We start from the raw sequence: 17,908 nt of genomic DNA, 5'->3' as shown, positions 1-17,908 counted from the left end.
ATTTCTAAACATACTATACTACTTATTAACTGAGAACCAATGTCAATACTATCACACATCTGTTAATTGCACAGTAGTAATCATATATGCAAGCTATTCAAAATGGACAGAATCATGATTTATTTTTAACATAAATGTGGAAAATGTTTAAAAAAAGGTCCTATGTTCCCCCGCGTCTGTGTTCCCCATTTACCCCCACACAAAAGGTTCTATGTTCCCCTCTCAACTAAAAAAAAGTTCTAGGTTCCCAGCTTATCCAAAAATGCAGGAAACATTCATTTCTAATTATTAATAACAACTCTAAACACACACAATGGAACATAATGGTGAGAAATTACGAATAATACGGGGGGCTCTATGGACATCACTAGGAACATGGGCATTTGGCGAATTGGCACCTGGACGAGTAGGCACTTAGGGTGGAGACATCTGCGCAATAAGGACATGTGACTGGGCACCTGGACAACTGGGCACCTAAATTAGGATTGCCCACATGTTCTTAGTGCCCAAATGTCCCACCATTTCCGACATTGGAATTGGGAACATAATATACTGCACCTTTTTTTGGGTGGGGAACAGATACTTTTTTCGGCTGAGCGGGGAACATAGAACCTTTCTTGGGGAGAGGGTGTGTGGGAAACATAGAACCTGGGGAACATAGGGAGGACCCCCTTTTTGTGACGATACAACATACATTCAAAAATAGTGAAAAATGTGACATTTTACCTTTTATAATGCATTGTTTAACTACTTTTTATTTTCTCCTTTCTGCATAGCACTGTGTTATAGTCATTCTGTTAACCCAATTGAAACAAGCCCAAAGGATTTTTTGAGGTATCCTTTTAGTTGAACTGTACTTGTGATACTGTACGTGTACTGATACTGTACACTTCTAATAAAGTCTTCAATCAATCAAACCATGGTTCTCAAAGGAGGGGTTTCCAACTTCCAAGGGTCCCCAGAGAAATGGTTTAATTTCGATTATAGGACCTGCAGTGAACCCTCTCCTTATATCTCCCCACCAACAGTAAGACCCGTGATTTGCAACATTCTTTTATTTCAAAGGACCACCACTCGACTTGGAGTAGAACCGCTGCTCCTACACTTGGAAAGGAGTCAGCTTAGGTGGTTCGGGCATCTAGTACGGATGCCCCTCGAGCACCTTCCTAGGAAGGTCCTCGATGAAAGTCCCACTGGGAGGAGACCCCGTGGCAGACCAAAGACCAGATGCTATTTTTTCCAGGACCTTCCAGGACCCTTGATCAATTCCAAAACTTTTCCAGTACTGGAAAAATATTTTTCTAATTTCAAAATATTTCCAGGAATTTCATGACCGTGGGAACCCTGATTCAAGGAAACGGAGCAAAGAAACAAGGGTCCAAAGTAGCAAGTTATTTGGCCACAAGCTCTTGTTAAACGTGCCCAAAGTGCCCATATGGTAGATCCGGGCCTGCATTTAAAACATATTCTACATTATAACGCTTAATCACAAAGAACAGCAGCCACAAACTCAAAAGAACAGTTTATTATACATATTATTTTCTATAATAATTTTAATAATTAAAACGTAAGTGCAACAGTTCCAAAATAATAATAATAATAAAAAGAAACGCTGTTAAGCCATTTAGGCCTAGCATTATTGAATGCTTTAACCAGTGAAAAATAGCAGATATACAAGCTCACAGCGCGGCACGCTTGTAGATCTGCTATTTTTGAAAAAGTCGTGAAAATGTGTGCAAATCTTTGAATATATGTATTTTCAAAGTGAACGTTTGTAACTCAAATTTTGCTTCTGGGTGGTCCCTGGAACAAGGGTCCGTGGCCAAATAAATATCATTTGGGGGTCCTTTACATGAAAAGGTTTTACACAAAGGATTCAAAAGACACTTATAGAATCGGGTCAAAATTCGAATTTCCACAATTCTTCAAAAACAGCAGATCTACAAGCTCGCAGCGCGCTGTGAGCTTGTATATCTGCTGTTTTTCAATAGTTAAAGCGTAAAATAATAATACACTATAATAATGAGTACCCATTCTAAATGGGTTGAATATTCAGGCCCACACGTCGATGACGTCGCCGTCCTCCATGTCGAGCTGGGAGGGGGTCTGGTTGGTTGTGATGGTGGTGCCGTCGAAGCAGAACACCACCTTGGGCTTGCGCTTGGCGTTGGGGTAGGTGGTGGACAGGTACTGGCGGAGCACCGAGCCCAGGGCGGCGTCCTGACGGAAACACACAGGAACCGAGGCAATGTTAGACTTTTTTTTTCTTTTTCCTCACCCAATGTCACTTATCTACTGTAAACCTGGGCGCTACACTCCCTCTGCCAACCCAGGGAGAGCCACGGACTGACCTCATGCTTTCTATGCATGAGGAGTCCACGTTGCTTCATTTCCCCTGACAGGGGGAAAGTTCCCCCCGGTTGGACATAGTGCGTGGAAGGAACACGCTATTCCTTTTTTCTTTATTTTTGTATCCCACGATTATAACCCATTTTTTTCCCCCAGTGCCAATGCCTAAGCTGTAGTCCTGGTTTCTGCTCTCCCTCTGCCACACCTGTGGAGCCCCGGCTGGCCAGGGGGAGGCGGTATAGAAACCAGGACTACTGCATGTTTTTGTGAGGGTATCTACCCTAGGAGACACAGGGAAAACATGCAAACTCCACACAGAAAGGCCCCTTTTGCCAACCCAACCTAGGGTATGGGCACTGATGGTGCGGAGGAGAGAACACACATACACCCCCACCCCCCCAGCGGGTTTTTGTCTCATTCCTAAAACAATAATTTGAGGAGACTCCATAGGGAACAAAGCAGGCTCTTTGTGTCCCCATAGGGAACCACTGCTGGTCATCAATTATTGGCTCAGGAATCCGACAAAAACTGTGTAAAAAGTGTACAAATGGATCCATCTGGTTCCATTTGTACACTCTGTCACTCTGAGTTATAGGGCTCCTTGCAAACAAAATGTTTGAGAACCACTATTATGGTCAAAACAAGGACAGTATAATTGTGTGTAAATCAGAAAATCTAGAATTTGCCATGGACAAGGACAAGTGTTTGCCACTGACACGTTTGTCTGCGTATGATGACCCAACTGTTTCAAAACTAGTAGGTGAGGTCAGGGTCAGAGAATGTTAGAATTTCCAAAAGGGCCTTTTGGTGGAAGTACAGAAAATAGCAGACGTCCAAGCTGTCGCGCTGCGACACGTTGTGACTTGTGAGCTTGGAGGTGGACTATTTTCGGTGTGGCATAATGGCATGGAATTCTACACAGAGAGGGCAATTCTTTCAACATAAGATGCTGCATGAGGGTTTTGACAAAGCAATTCTATTGAATGCTGCCTTCAGGAATGGCATGGAATGAGGGCAGGTTGTACAGACGGATAAAAGGGCAGGGGCTCAAGCCCCCTTTGATGTCTATGTGTGCACGTGCCTAGGTGAGGTCGATACTCACTCTGTGTAGGGAGTAGGTCTGTGCTGCGCTCCTCTCCTTGTTCTGGATCCTGATGCTTATCATCCCATCATCATTCTCATCCGCTTCTTTATTCTCCTCTTGGATGATCACACAGTCTGAGATGGCAAAAAAGAAAATCACAGTCTCATCTTTTGTCATATGTAAAATTAACTATTGAAAAATAGCAGATATACAAGCTCACAGCACGGCACAGAGTGCCGGGCTGCAAGCTTGTACAGTGCAGATCTGCCATTTTTGAAAAAGTCGTGAAAATGTGTGCAAATCTTTGAATATGTTTTTTTCAAGCGAACATTTGTAACTCAAATTTTGCTTCTGGGTGGCACCTGGAACTAAATATTTTGAGATATTTTGAAAAAACATTTAATTTTGGAGGTCCTTCACATGAAACAGTTTGAGAACCACTGACATAGTAGTCTCTCAAGAACAGACTAACTGAGCTCCAGTTAAGTGAAAAGGACCTTTTCTTTGATGATGGCTAGCCAGATTGCTGACACAAAACATAGGTTTGTCAAAAAGACAGGATTCAAAAGACACAGGTAAAAATTAAAATGTTCACGTATTTTCAAAAATAGCAGATCTACAAGCTCGCAGCGCGGCACTCGGTGCCGCGCTGTGAGCTTGTATATCTGCTATTTTTCAATAGTTAAAGCATAAAATAATGATACACAATAATGTGTACCCTTAACACATTCCCCGCCATTTAACAATACCTTCGTACTCTACCATGCCTCCAGTCTCCATAGACTTCCATGTAATTCATAGTGCACGGATCATGCACACCCATGCCTAGATAATGCACCACGTGTGTCCACATTGCTCACAGCTTTCAAACAAAAAAATCCGAATGGAAATCCGTTCAGGCATTCATGAGATAGAAGCCATTATGTTTTCCTAAAATGTAAACAAAGATGGCTGCCATGTTTGATAGATGGGGTTGCTATGGGGCTTAAACATGCAATTTCGCGATTTCTATCATGCCTACTACATTTTTTGGGGTCCAAAAAAAAATTTGATTTTTTTTTTCTTCAAAATGGCGGAAATTCTCGGGACTATCGGGCCTGGCAGGGAAAGACATTGAAATAATCTCGGGACTATCGGGCCTGGCATGCAATGAGTTAATAACCAATGCCTAATGCCTTTCTCTTTTATTGTTCTGTAAAGACGTAAGGCAACTTACTGTGCGCATTGAGCGCGACCCACCTATGATGTCGGCGATGCCGAGGCCGAGCTCATTGGCTGTGGAGTCGGTGGGCAGTTCCCTCTCCTTCCTCAGCAGGAGGATGCGGGAGGGCGGGAGTTTGATCTTGACGGACAGCTCCTCCACCGCCTTGCTCAGCGGCGCAGACTGAAAACGCAAAGTGGGTGTTCAAATGAGGGCACAGAGCGAGAGCATGCTGCGAGTTAGTGAGAAAACTATCGTTGCTGTCCGGGGGCATCTCCATATTGTCACTTGTTTTCTTTATCCAGGGTTCCCACACATCTTTACCAATTAATTTCCAAAACGTTTCCAAAACCTTTCCAGAATATTTAACCCAATTTCCAGGACTATATAAGAATAATTCAGCTCAATAACGAGTAGCTTACTCCTATGCACAATGCCCAAAGACAGGTAGTGTATGCCAGTGGTTCTCAACCTTTTCAGGCCGTGACCCCCCCAAATAATCATATTTGAACGGCACCCTGACGAGCACTAAGAGTAGAGGAATTTTGTATAACACGGTTTTATTGGTTGCGAGGCGTTGTGAGCATGTAGATCGGCTATTTTCACAATTTCTGCCTCTAATATTTGACAATTTGGCCCATGTTTAATTTGTCATTTCAGAGGTATTAACAAAATCAATAACCAAAGACAATGCATAGACATTTTTTCCAGGACCTTCCAGGACCCTTGATGAATTCCAAAACTTTTCCAGTACTGGAAAAATATTTTTTCAAAATATTTCCAGGAATTTCATGACCGTGGGAACCCTGTCTTTATCAACGCCCTAACGTCACATAAAAGCATCAAAAGTAGCAGATCTACAAGCTCGAAACACGGGCACGGCAGCAGTGACAACTCACAGAAATGTGTGTGAGGAAATAGTTTAGTCTGGGATCCAGCCTGCTTGGTATGTTCAGCGCAGACCCCTAGAGAGAGAGTTATGACACTTACGTCGACTCCCATTGTAAGCGTGGAAAGCCTATTTACTCTATGGTGGAAAGCTAGCTTAGCCTAGCTTACTGGAGCCTGTTCTCATTCTTAGCGAGCCTTTGCTGCTCTTCAGCCCCGTCCGCCCCCATTATAACCGAGGCATTTTCACTCGCTGGTAAGTAGACTAAATCATGTCTTTTTCCCCCTTTTAATAATGTTGTCTAACTTGGAGAGGAGAATGAGAACAGGCTCCATGCGACGCCACTTCCGGTCTGCGGCGAGATCAAAGCGTGTCGCCACTCTGCTTACACTGCTCTGGCTCAGCGTTTAGTTTTTCTCACTTTACAGTCTGGAAAGCCTCGTGTCTCCGTGTCCAAATGAGTGCAAACGGCTTGTGGCTTCTGATGGGGTGTTGACCAACGTAAAACCCAAATCCCTTCCTGACTTGCCTACGTAATGGAAACGCGAGTCGAATGGACCCTGGAAAGACTGAGAAGTGAGAAACAGATGAACGCAGCGAATAAGGCTGGGGATGCCAAGCTAGAAATAATTGGCATAACAACTAAATTGGGGAGAAAAGGGGGGCTAAGAAACAATTCACACTCTGCACTTTACACATGAAGATGACCACGAACTTCCGCAAACTGTGTGCAAGCAAAGATGATGTTGATGGCCAAAACACAAAACCTCCACAAAACATCTGCAAATTTCATGATTTTTGGATTTCACTTGAAATGAGGACGACAGGCTATGCTGCACATGCAGGTCAGTCTGTCTGCAAGATTGTTCTGCCCCTCATTTTGCCAAAAAATGTCATGTGACCAGAACATGACATTTGACAGGTTTGCAAAAGTGGCAAAATGATGAAGCTCAAAACCTCCTATCTGCATTAACTTGTTGATTGCTAATGATTGGTGTCAGGTGGTGAAACTTGATAAAAAATGTTAATGGTAATACCTGTAACTAGGGATGTCCGATATTATCGGCCGATATTAGCATACAAATTTATATCGGAAAATATTGGTAAAAAACCCCAAAGTGGGGTATGGGGACTCTCAGGGGGTCCCCAGCTAATGTTAGATATTTAGCAACCAAATGGACCCTTACAGGTCTGTAACTGAGTGTACAAATGGAATGAAATGGACCCATTCCATTTGTACACTCTTAATATGATTTTATAATGTAAATTGGGGTCCCAGCGATATATAAATGCCATTAAATGGGGGTCAGTAGCCTAATGCATTTCAAACTGGGAGTCCTTGAAATTCAAATGGTTGAGAATCACTGCTAGATATTATATTAGCATATATCGGTATCGGTATAGGTTAATATCGGAATCGGAAATTAAGGGTTGGATATTATCGGTTATCGGTAAAAAAGTAAATATCGGACATCCCTACTTGTAACAAACCAGTAGAATATCTTGATCTCAATGAAGTGATTTAAAAAGCGTTATTTAGCAAAAAAATAGCCTAACTATTTCTAGGTAAAAACCTCCTATCTGCATGTTGTCGACTGCAGATAGGAGGTTTTTACCTAGAAATAGTATATAGGAGGTTTTTGGTGTTGAACACACATTTTCTTTTTCATTTTCCCAACAAGGTGAATTTTTCGGATAGGAGGTTTTGCGTTTTGGCCATCGTGTGACGTACAGATGGCACCGTGACTTTGTGCAGGACAGAGCGCCAGCGGAACTTCAGGGTGACGTCCCGGTCGCCCTCCTCTTCGTCCTCGTTGAGGCCGCACCCCGCGGTCGGCGTGGACGGGGTGCTGGGTTGCCTGGCTCTTTTCAACGGGGACGTACGGAGACGGGAGCCCAACGCGCTCAGCTTTCTGTTCATGTCACTGACAAAGAGACAAGAGGGGGAGGGAGAGAGAGACATTTTGTAAATGACAATTGATTGACCTTTAAGACCTTTTAATACCAAATTGGACAAATACGGGGTTAAGAAAGAGGCAAACATTGTGAAAATAGCCAATCTACAACCTCACAAGTTGTACCCAACTTTTTAAGTTATATTGTATTATTACCCGGCTTGTTTGGATGCTTGATTCTGATTGGTCGAGCGCTGAAATCAGCGGTGAATTATGAGCGTATAATGACTTCGCTCTATAATTCACCGCTGCCTAATCGACGGCTCAGAGCAGCGGCTGCATTCAGGCTGAGCTGTGTGAATTTAGTGCCGTATCCAACATTTCTACCATGTAAACAAACACACAGTGTCATTTACAACCAAACCCTGCCCTTGCCCTGAAGAATGTCTTTAAAAACATTTTAGGCGAGAAATAGACGACGCAGTAACAGAAAATGGATTCTATTTGACCAGCACTTCCTTGTTTTCCAAGGCGACCGTGTTACGCTGGGGGACGCACTTTCAGCCGTCTGTAAACAAGGAAATACTTTGTTGAAATACTTTGTTGATATGCCACCGACGCTTCGCGTCGGTGGCACATCAACCTGTCGGGCTCCTATCACTCGATAATGACTGCTGAGCGAGATGTTATCCCTTGCTTAACATACTCATCGATAGACTGGAAAATGACATTGTATTCATTTAAAAAGACAGTTACATAGTGAGCCTTTAACTTCCATTATTTAAAACAATGTAATGCATGTATATAAAAAGTGACTTCCTTGGTCTATCGCTGACCAGCGGCAGTTTGTGAGTTTAGTCACGGGGTGATGCAGAGACAGACACATAGAGAGAGATAGCACAGAGTCATATCTAGACAGCTCGCCTCCTACAAAGGCACAGCGTATAAACAAACAAGATGGCTTCCTTGTGGATCTGTGACTTCCGTCCAAGATTGACCCTGGACAGACACACACACACACAGACAGACAGACAAAAAAAATATGACCATATAACACCCATCCTCCGTTCGCCTCACTGGCTCCCCATTGCCTTCAGGACTGAATACAAGATTTCCCTCCTCACACACCAGTGCATCTATGGAATGCCTCAAAGTCAAAGAACTTCTCAAACCAAAACCAGCCACTCGAAGCCTCCGCTCTTCCAACACCATCCTCCGCACCATGGGCGACCTATCCGAACACTTGAGAGCACCACAGTCCCCTCATGATTTTAAAACCGGACTGAAAACGTACCTTTTTAACAAAGTGTCTTCTTAATTATTCCTGGGCCTTGTCCTTTCATTCCTTTTTTTGTGTTGCTTAGTTTTAAAGCTGACCCGTTTAGTATAGCCAAAGTGGGTCCCCTGTAATTGATGTTTTGCTGTTTTTATGCCATGCGTTTAACCCTGTACCACTTTGAGATTAGCAAGAATGTAAAGCTCGTTAGAAATAAAATGCATCATTATTATTATTATTATTATTAAAAGAAGCCCTTCTGTAGAGCCAGGCTGTACAAGGTAGGTGTGTGTGTTGTCTGTGTGTGTTCACTTGCCAACACCTTCCAGTGGATGTCTTGCAACCTGAAGACCCCATCCAGAAATTAATGCAGAAACAAAAACATGTGGTCTAACAAAGGTGGTTCTCAAAGTGGGGTCCAGGGCCCCCCCAGGGGTCCCCGAGGGAGTTTCAGGGAGTGTACAGAACCAAATGACCGTTCCATTTGTACTCTCTCAAGTTAAATTATAAATTGGGGTCCCAGAGACAGAATGGGGGTCCGAAGCCTAATGCATGTCAAAGTGGGGGTCCTTGAAAATGCCGTAAAGATCTTCTCTTAAAGGGGTTCTTGGCATATGTTTTCCGTGGGCTAATAAGTGTCATTATGGGGGTCTTGACATGAAAATGTTTGAGAACCACTGGCCTATCCTGTGGAGCTCTGATGTCATCATTCTTGCCCAAATATGGAGGGACAGCACGACAGCAGTGAGATTGTGAATTCACAAAATGTGAAAAAAATATTCAAGGGTTGACTTCCTTGGTCTACTGGCAACGCACACACAAAACATTTGTCTACCGGTAGTTCATACATGGGCAACTGGCGGCCCGGGAGCCACATGCGGCCCCCACCTTCACTTAATGCGGCCCGCAGGTTAATATTGGAATACTGTTATATTATTGATTTCAGCTGTTACAATCCCAAACATGCAAAATTTTAATTAGTAGCTTAATGACTAGTAGTAGTCTTTTTTATGTCCAACGTATTTGTATTTAAGTTCATAAAGTTAATATGAGTATTACTAAATGCATTTGAAATTAAATCATAATGTTACATGATTCCAAATAAGAAATAAAAAAATCACACCCGTGTGAACTGAGCGGTGGTTTACTGTACCTAACTGTACTGTACTGTACATATTCTGTGTTCTATATCTATGAATTCTATGTGTTCTAGATCTATGAATTCTGTCACCCCCCCCCCCCCCCCCCCCCAGGCTAGTCTCAACAGCACCCTCTTACCCACCCTCTCCCCCCCCCACCCCCCTCCCCCCTTCCCCCCTGTGTGTGTGTGTGTGTGTGTGTGTGTGTGTGCGTGTGTGTCTGGCCTGGCCTGGCCTGAAAACAGCGCCCCTCCCTTAACATGTGTGGTCATAAAAGGTACTGTAGGCTACATACAGACAGACAGACACGGACGGACGGACGGAGACAGACATACCCACACACACGGCCACGTATAGGAGCGCTGTGACCACCGCTCAAAAATAATAATTCAGGATTCCAATTCAAAAGAAGTAAAAATAGCCGATCTACAAGCTCAAAACGCATCGCAGCGCGATGCGTTTTGAGCTTGTAGATCTGCTATGTTTGCTTCTATTGTATGCGATACCAGAATGACAAAGTAGGACGTAGAATATGCAATGTGGCCCTCTGGAGTGAAGGTGGAAATATAGTGGGAGTGGCCCTCACCATCATCAAAGTTGCCCATGCCTGGTCTAGTGCATGGTTGCTGGTTTAAGATTACATTTAATCCCCGTCTGACTACGCCAAGCAGGGCAGGGAAAATCACCCACTGGTCAAACCGGACGGTAGATTTCAATGTCAAACACCCACTGATAATATGAATCCTTCATGGGACGCCACTGGTAAATGACATTTAGACAGGAGTCAAGTCAAGAAGTCCCTTCTCTTGTGTCAGCTTATTGTACAGATCGATCCAGGGATTTCTCCAAAGAAAATGTGACGATAGAGGGTTTTTTGTGCCTGCCGCTCCCAACATTTGACAGAGTGTGTTTGTCCATTATGAGCACGTTCTTCACGTCCATATGTATGAGCACGGCAACAACAGCTGCAACCACCGAGCGGTGCTGTTGAGCAGCATTGACATGAATAGACAAGGATTTAACATTGTTCGGCTTCATGAGCATACCGAATCGTACCTTCTTCTTTCGTGTATCATCCTCTTAATGTCCAACTGAGTATTGTGTAGCCACGCCCTTGTCTCTGGTCCCACTTGGAAGTCGGCCTCCGAAGGTGGTCCGAAGGTGGCTTGGCATGTTGCACTGTCTGCCAAGCCCCACTTCTTCATCGCTGATTTGAAGCAGCCGACTCCAGTGCACAGGCGGTTCAATATAGGGTCCATTGCTGGCGTGGTCCTCTCCTTCCACGCCAACTCCCGGGTCCCAGATGTAGCGGTGGATACAGGAGGGCCCAGCATACTCCCACTCCTGCTTCCAGGATGCCGCCAGCCATGCACTTCTACGGGACCCATCGTACGATACGGACTGGACTCGGACAAAGCAGTCTGCGTTGGAATGATATTTAAAGCTTACTTAGCTGCCGAAAAAAGAGGATGGGCCTCCTTGTCAACTCGACTATGCCATACAGAGACCCATCTAGGAACATAGAAGAACACAAGTCCGATTCTTTACACGTGTGTACGGGTTAGTCGCCACTCTTCATGGCGGTGAAGTGGGATCCTCAATCAAGAAGTGCTGAAAGAACTCCAGGGTCTTCCTCTTCTCCGCCAGGTCCTGCCTGGTAGGGGACCGCAGAAGCAGAGGAGCAAATATGGCGGCCAGAATGTTGGCGTCGAGCCGATTGAACGCAGAGTTTCTCAGCAGCTTGCGGAGAAAGGCGGCCAGATAGCTGAACACGTTCCTATGGGACCGAGGCAACGCGGAGACGACCTTCCTGCACTCGCTGACATTAGAGCAGCACTCCAGGCACTGCCGGTAGAAAGAGTAGGGCACCACAGGCTCCGGGAGGGCGTCCAGGAAGAGAAGCAAGGCCTCGGCTACCGAGTGGTTGCTGCCGGGGAGAGAGTCAGGCGCGCCCGTGTCGAGGCTATCCCTTATCTCCCGAAACTCCCGGCGGAGCCCCGGCTGCTGAAAGAGGTCCTCCTGGTTGAGGGCGCTGCGAAGCAAGCGGTCCACCATCGTCCTGAGTTCCCTGGGAATGTCCGGAGGCTTGTCGGTGACCGCGGCGCTCCCGTACACTGCCGCCGCCGCCGACTCGCTCAGTTCGCGGATGGTCTCCCGAGGCACGCGCTGGATGGGCTCCGTCAGCTGGCACAGCGTGTGGATGGGGCTGCCGTAGCAGCTGGGCAGGTAGTTGCCGGACACGGAGACGAAGTAGTCCTGTCCCCTCTCCAGGTGGAGCACCAGGACGTCTTGGATCTCCTGCCGGCCAGAGTTGAGCTCGGGAGCCGTCGACCGGTTGACGAAGACCTCCAGGTCGACGTCCATGCGAGCGCCCTGAGCGATGAAGCCCTTGTGCGGCGTGGCAGTGAGCCAGGGCTTGCAGTAGGCGGGCTCGTCTAGCTTCGGGATGAACTCAAACTGACACGGGACCTGCCCGTTGTTGTACAATCTCAGCGTGTCCACCTGGTGCTGCATGTATCTCACGTCCTTGAAGTGGAACTCTTGCTTGGACACGGTCAAGGACGGAGTGCACTCCGCCTCCATCTTGTCGATGGCGCGTACGATCTCTTCAAAGGTCTTCTTGTGGGCCTCTTCGTCCACTACCTTGATCCCGATCTCGAGCAGGGAGCTGACTGGCTTGTGATCGCTGACTTTCAGGGTCATGTGGCTCTGGTACTGCAGTTGTCTGATGTTCTTCCCCCGCCACAGGATCCGATCGCACCAGGCGGGCACTCGACATTTCTCGCTCGTGTCCCACTGGTCAGAGCCCGTGTTGTATTTGTAGGTGGGCTGGAAGTCGATTGCACCCTCCGCGAAGCCGCTGAACGCGGCCTCCTCGTTGATCTGCCTCTTCAGCTGGTCATAGTTATGTAGCGTTTCAAAGTCCTTCTTGGTGATTAGATTCTTCACGTGTTGGACATCGAGGTCACTGATTCTGTAGTTGAGGTCCCCGACCCACAGCACCACGTTGTGCTTCATGATGGAGAGGGGACCCCGCGTGGGGTCCAGGGGGTGAAACTGGAGACGGCTGCAGATGTCCTTGTAGTCTTGGTTGCGTCTCTCGCACTCGATGTGGGCCGATAGGTGTGAGTTGACCACACAGATGTTGGAGTTGTGAAAGCGAAAGTGTATCGCCACCGCTCCCTTGTTCCCCATTCTTCCCATGATGCCGGTGCCCACGGACTCGGCCTCCACTTCAGAGATGAACTTGGCGTGTTCTTTCTTCGCATAGAAGAGCAGCATCATGCCGACCAGGCGCACCAGCTTCACTAAAACATACTTGGCTTCCGGGTGTAAAGCCTCGAATACCGCCGTCATCCACTCAGGCTCTCGCGGCGTGTCGTTGAAAAAGAAAGCCGCCTTGCTCAGGTCCAGCTCCTGGAAACCGATGCCGTACATGTCGGGGGGGACAGGGCTGCAGCCGAGCCAAGGGCGGAGGCTTTCCCTCGGCGACTGGCCGTTCACATTGTACGTACCAAGGAAGAAACTGAAGTTGTCCAGGTACGTGTAGCTCTCTTCTTTCTTCTGCAGCTCGCACTTTATGAGGCTGTTGCGAAAGCTGCTAAACCGTGGAATGCCTAGCATTTGGGCTTTAGACGACGTGTTGCTGGCCGGCGTGTGGCTGGCCGCCGGCGCAAGGCTGGACGGTGTGCGGCCCGACGCCGCGTGGCCGGACGAGCGCACCGCGTTTCCCCTGCTTTCAGGACTCCCTTTGCCCGAGCTCTCCGGACTGGGCTGCTTTGCTCCGCTGTCGGCGGCGACGACGTGCTCCTTTAGCGACTCCCTTTTGTCCGTCCTCGATGGGCTTCCCGTTTTCCGGTGCTTGTTGATCTTGGTCAGAGTCGCCCCGAGGGGAGCGAGGGCCTGTTTGAGCCACTCAAACATCGGCGGCTGCGACGGGGACTTGCAGACATCACTCCAGGCCCGGCTGACTACGCCGAGTCTGTGCGCTAGCTCCTCCTCCCGGAAGCCGTCGCTGTCACCCGCGATCTCTAGTTCATCCGACTCTGATTCTTCCACAATAGCTTCGTAGGATATCGGAATGATGTCCTCGAGTGACGCGGCGGTGGCCATCCTCCTGCGGTTGCACACAACAAGCCTGCGTGCGGGGAAGTGGGGAAATAGACGGCCCTTTGTGTCATCATCAGACAAACATCGCCTGTAGTTTACCACGCCTGGTGTGAATGACCGACCTCCGCAAAGACAAAGCAGTTTTCTCTCGAAGTTCCTCACAGCCGCACGCCTGCCGCGACTCTTTTTATTCCTTGGGCATTAGGGGAGCCAATAGGGGAGTTTGGACTGGGTCATGTTATGACAATACCGATGACGTCAGTTGTGCCCAAATATGGAGGCACGGCAGGACGATGGACGATGAATTAAAAAAAAGTAAAAAAAAAAAAAAAAAAAAAAAAAAAAGATAAAAATAATAATTTGCACAAAATGTAAATAGGTACTACATGATTTAATTAATTATGTTAATTAGAATGTAATACAGTATGTGGAGGGTTAGCTGGCTGTTTGTAAACTTAGGTTTCAAAATTAACAACTAGTGTATTAAACTCATTTACTGCCACAACCTGAGAATCCAGAGTAAAAGCTGTTACTTGGTCCAGACTGCCCCACCTAAGAAACCAGAGAATTTATTTTGACTTTATAAAAACAATCCAAAATCGGATCGCCGCCATGCGGCTCCTAAGTACCCTTGACCTAAGTCCGTTCATGTGGTCGGAAAAAAAAAAGTTGTGTGCCTATCTGCCTCTGTAAGGGCTGTGTTTCTGCTTTCTTATACGGTGTTGGAGGCGGAGCTGAGAGTGCGTGTGTGTGTGTGTGTGTGTGGCGAGGCGGCAGCAATCAGTGCCGAGCGGCCCAGCTGACAGAGGTGCAGCAGCGTTCGCAGCTGAGCTGTGTGTCAAAGCCACAGCCTAGCGCGACGGTAGCGTGACGGAGTGACGGGCGACCGGTTGACGTTTTCATAGTAACTGCGCCCTGATGGTCGCAATGACCTTCAGCTTTTGGATGTGAGGCCTGTGATTCTCTATACCAGGGGTTTTCAAAGTGGGTGATACTAAAAAATGTTTAGTATCATTTTAAACTTGAAGTACAAAGATATTTTCAGTCAGTTCCTACCAAAATGGCTCTTATCTCAACGTTTTCCTCGCAACATAATCACTAAAATATCGTCACTGTCAGGCAGAAACCTCGTATCTCCAAGTTTCAAATGTGTACGTATTTTGCTAAAGCAAAGCCCTGCTTCATCATACAAGACTGTCGCACAAAACTAGTAAAACTAGTAAACTAGTAAAAACAGCTGGTCTACAAGTACTGTAGACCAGTACACAACGCCTCGCGATGCGAGGCATTGTGTGCTTTTAAATCTGTTTTCACTAGTTTTGTAAATTTTATAGATGATAAATACAAAACGAACGGTTTTGGACATAAGGTTTCCACCCGACAACGACGATATGCTATAAATATAAGGTGCTGGGAGTGAAAATTATAATGTAGGTGTGCCTCGGATTATTCATGGGGTGCCCTGAGACAAAAAACGTTTGGGAACCCCTGAGCTACAGCACATAGAATTACCAAAACAATGGCAGCCCACGTGTTAATGGCAAACCTACCGAGATATTTGACATAAATATCAAAGTATGACATATTGAATCCATATTGTGCAGCTCTGGCATGTGTGTGTGCAGAGTGTCAAGCCTGTCCTTGATCACTAGAAATGTCCACAAGAATGAACTCCAGCAGAACGGAGGAACTCCAACTCACCTAACCTTCCGCCGGCTGGCCCGTGTGGAGCGTGTAGCGGGACTGCCTATGGGCGGTGGTGGAGAGGGGGAGTGGATGATAGTGTTTACCCTGCAAAACCAGAGAGAGAGAGAGAGAGAGAGAGAGAGAGAGAGAGAGAGAGAGAGAGAGAGATGCTGACAAATTAGTGTTAGCTTAATACTCTTCATGCCTTCAAAGAAACCAGTTAGGCTGAACATTGTCTGTGGTTAATACTGTATATGCTTGTTATATAAATGTATATAGTTTTCTTTGTTATTATTTTAAAAGATAGAAAAAACAAACTCACAATGGGCCACGATAGGCTATTTTCACAACACTTTGTGAGACACTTTTGTATGGTTGAACTGCTATTTCTGCTATTTAAAATCAAATAGGTCAGTAATCTGCCCTGTGCAGTTCGTGATTATGAAGCCTAAATCAAGTATGTATTCATTATGTTCCAGTCTTCAACGACAAAAACACAATTAAATCGTTAATCGCCATTGTTTGTGTGACAATTAAGCGTCAATTTAAATGTGTTATCGTGACAGCTCTAGTCAGGGTTAGGGCCGTCACGATTATGACATTTTACAGGACGATGAATTGTCACTCATATAATTGCGATTAATGATTTAATTGTGTTTTTGTCGTTGACAATTACATTTATGTTTGGCTTTTAGGCTTTGAAGTTGCACATGGCCGATATGACACATAACCTAAATATACAAAGAAATTACTGAAATATTTGACAACTTGATACTTAAAAAAAGAACATTGATAGTGGAAATAGCCGATCTACAAGCTCACAACGCGTCTTGTAGATATGCCATTTCCACTATTTTCTGAACATGTTTGAAAATACACAAACATTTTTCAATGTGGAATCGATTATGATGATTATGAAAAATATAATTGCGATTATGTCAAATAAATGTGATTAGACGATTACATATTATTACGTATTAATGGTGACAGACCTAGTCAGGATGAGGCTCCGTGGTATTGAGAAGATAAACTGTACTCACGGTTGGGCGGTGACTTTCTGCGGCTCCTCGTCCTCAGAGTCTGTGAGGTAGACGGAGCTGTCCCCCTGGGCCGTGGGCACGGGCAGCACCGCCGCATCAGCACACTTGGCCACGGCAGCTGGACACAGGGTTCAACCAACAACACATCAACCCATTTAAAACATTTGAAAACATATTTAGTATCATTTTAAACTTGAAGTACAAAGTTATTTTCAGTCAGTTCTAGCCAAAATGGCTATTATCTCAACGTTTTCCTCGCAACATAATCACTAAAATATCGCCACTGTCGGGCAGAAACCTCGTTATCTCCAAGTTTCAAATGTGTACGTCTTTTGCTAAAGCAAAGCCCTGCTTCATCATACAAGACTGTCGCACAAAACTAGTGAAAACAGCTGATCTACAAGCACATACGCCAATCCATTATAGAAGTATCTTCTGAAGTTCTGTTGTATTCTATTGCTAGTCTGGCCAATTCAAATACTCATATCTTGAAATTATATCCATTCCAGAGATAATGGCCAAAACATCTTTAAAGTGGGCATTGAAATCGCAGATTCTTGCCGATTTATTAAAAAGAGAAAGAAATGTTATGTTGTGTGTGTTACTATATTGAGGACTGTTATTGCGGGCTCTGGGCAAGAGGGGGCACAGTACACCAGACTAGGGCACAAGGTAGCCAGCAGGGATCCACCTACTGCAGGAAGTGTACAAGCAGTTGGCGCGCGCACGGAGCCGGTGTGTTTGACTGAAGCAATAAACAGAAGCTTATGATTACAACTGAAACCGTGTCTTCACTATTCCATCTACTACAAGAAGATTCAGCAAATTACTTTGATTATAAATGATGTAATTGACAGAATATAAATGGAATTCCAAGCCATAAACAATGCACATTGCACTTGTCTTAAGTGATGTGGAAATAAAGCAAATGAAAGAGAGAAGTTATCAAGTAATGTCATTTTATCAACTGGCCCGCGGCCCCTTGACATTTTTCTAACAAATTCAGAAGTTTGAGTACTTAGGATTTAGAACAGTGGTTTCAAACAGTAGTTCTCAGAAAAAAAGCAGATATACAAGGCAAGCTCACAGCCCGACACTTAGTGCCGTGCTGCTTTCGACTTTTGTAGACACACGTTTTGTTTGTGTTGATGAAATCCTTACCTGTAGTGTCGTTCTTAACCAGCGTAGCGGGCATCTTATTGAGATTCAAGCAGCTGAACACCTGGAGGTGAGAACAGT

The 17,908-nt window shown here is 45.7% G+C and overlaps 2 protein-coding genes across 5 annotated transcripts in view; both read right to left on the bottom strand.

Moving 5' to 3' along the window:
• Window positions 1-1,577: 1,577 nt before the first annotated feature.
• nfatc2ip (nuclear factor of activated T cells 2 interacting protein) overlaps window positions 1,578-17,908 on the bottom strand; it is a 29,807-nt gene continuing 13,476 nt past the window's right edge. For all 4 annotated transcript variants that reach the window (XM_080723844.1, XM_080723843.1, XM_080723845.1 and 1 more), the window contains 7 exons: window positions 17,831-17,891; window positions 16,670-16,787; window positions 15,645-15,734; window positions 7,256-7,448; window positions 4,673-4,817; window positions 3,452-3,567; window positions 1,578-2,220 (listed from right to left, as the gene is read on the bottom strand). In XM_080723844.1, the coding sequence (XP_080579970.1) occupies window positions 2,053-2,220; window positions 3,452-3,567; window positions 4,673-4,817; window positions 7,256-7,448; window positions 15,645-15,734; window positions 16,670-16,787; window positions 17,831-17,891 (891 nt within the window). In that variant the 3' untranslated portion in view covers window positions 1,578-2,052. The remainder of the gene's footprint in view (window positions 2,221-3,451; window positions 3,568-4,672; window positions 4,818-7,255; window positions 7,449-15,644; window positions 15,735-16,669; window positions 16,788-17,830; window positions 17,892-17,908) is intronic.
• LOC308284198 (type II inositol 1,4,5-trisphosphate 5-phosphatase-like) lies at window positions 11,409-13,946 on the bottom strand (the record flags this gene model as incomplete). Its single annotated transcript, XM_080724746.1, has 1 exon — window positions 11,409-13,946. The coding sequence occupies one exon, from the start codon at window positions 13,944-13,946 to the stop codon at window positions 11,409-11,411; it is 2,538 nt and encodes an 845-aa protein (XP_080580872.1).

Source organism: Nannobrachium achirus, assembly GCF_963921795.1.
Source record: "Nannobrachium achirus genome assembly, chromosome: 4".
In the NCBI taxonomy this organism is placed as follows: domain Eukaryota; kingdom Metazoa; phylum Chordata; class Actinopteri; order Myctophiformes; family Myctophidae; genus Nannobrachium; species Nannobrachium achirus.
This window is presented reverse-complemented; position numbering and strand designations above follow the sequence as displayed.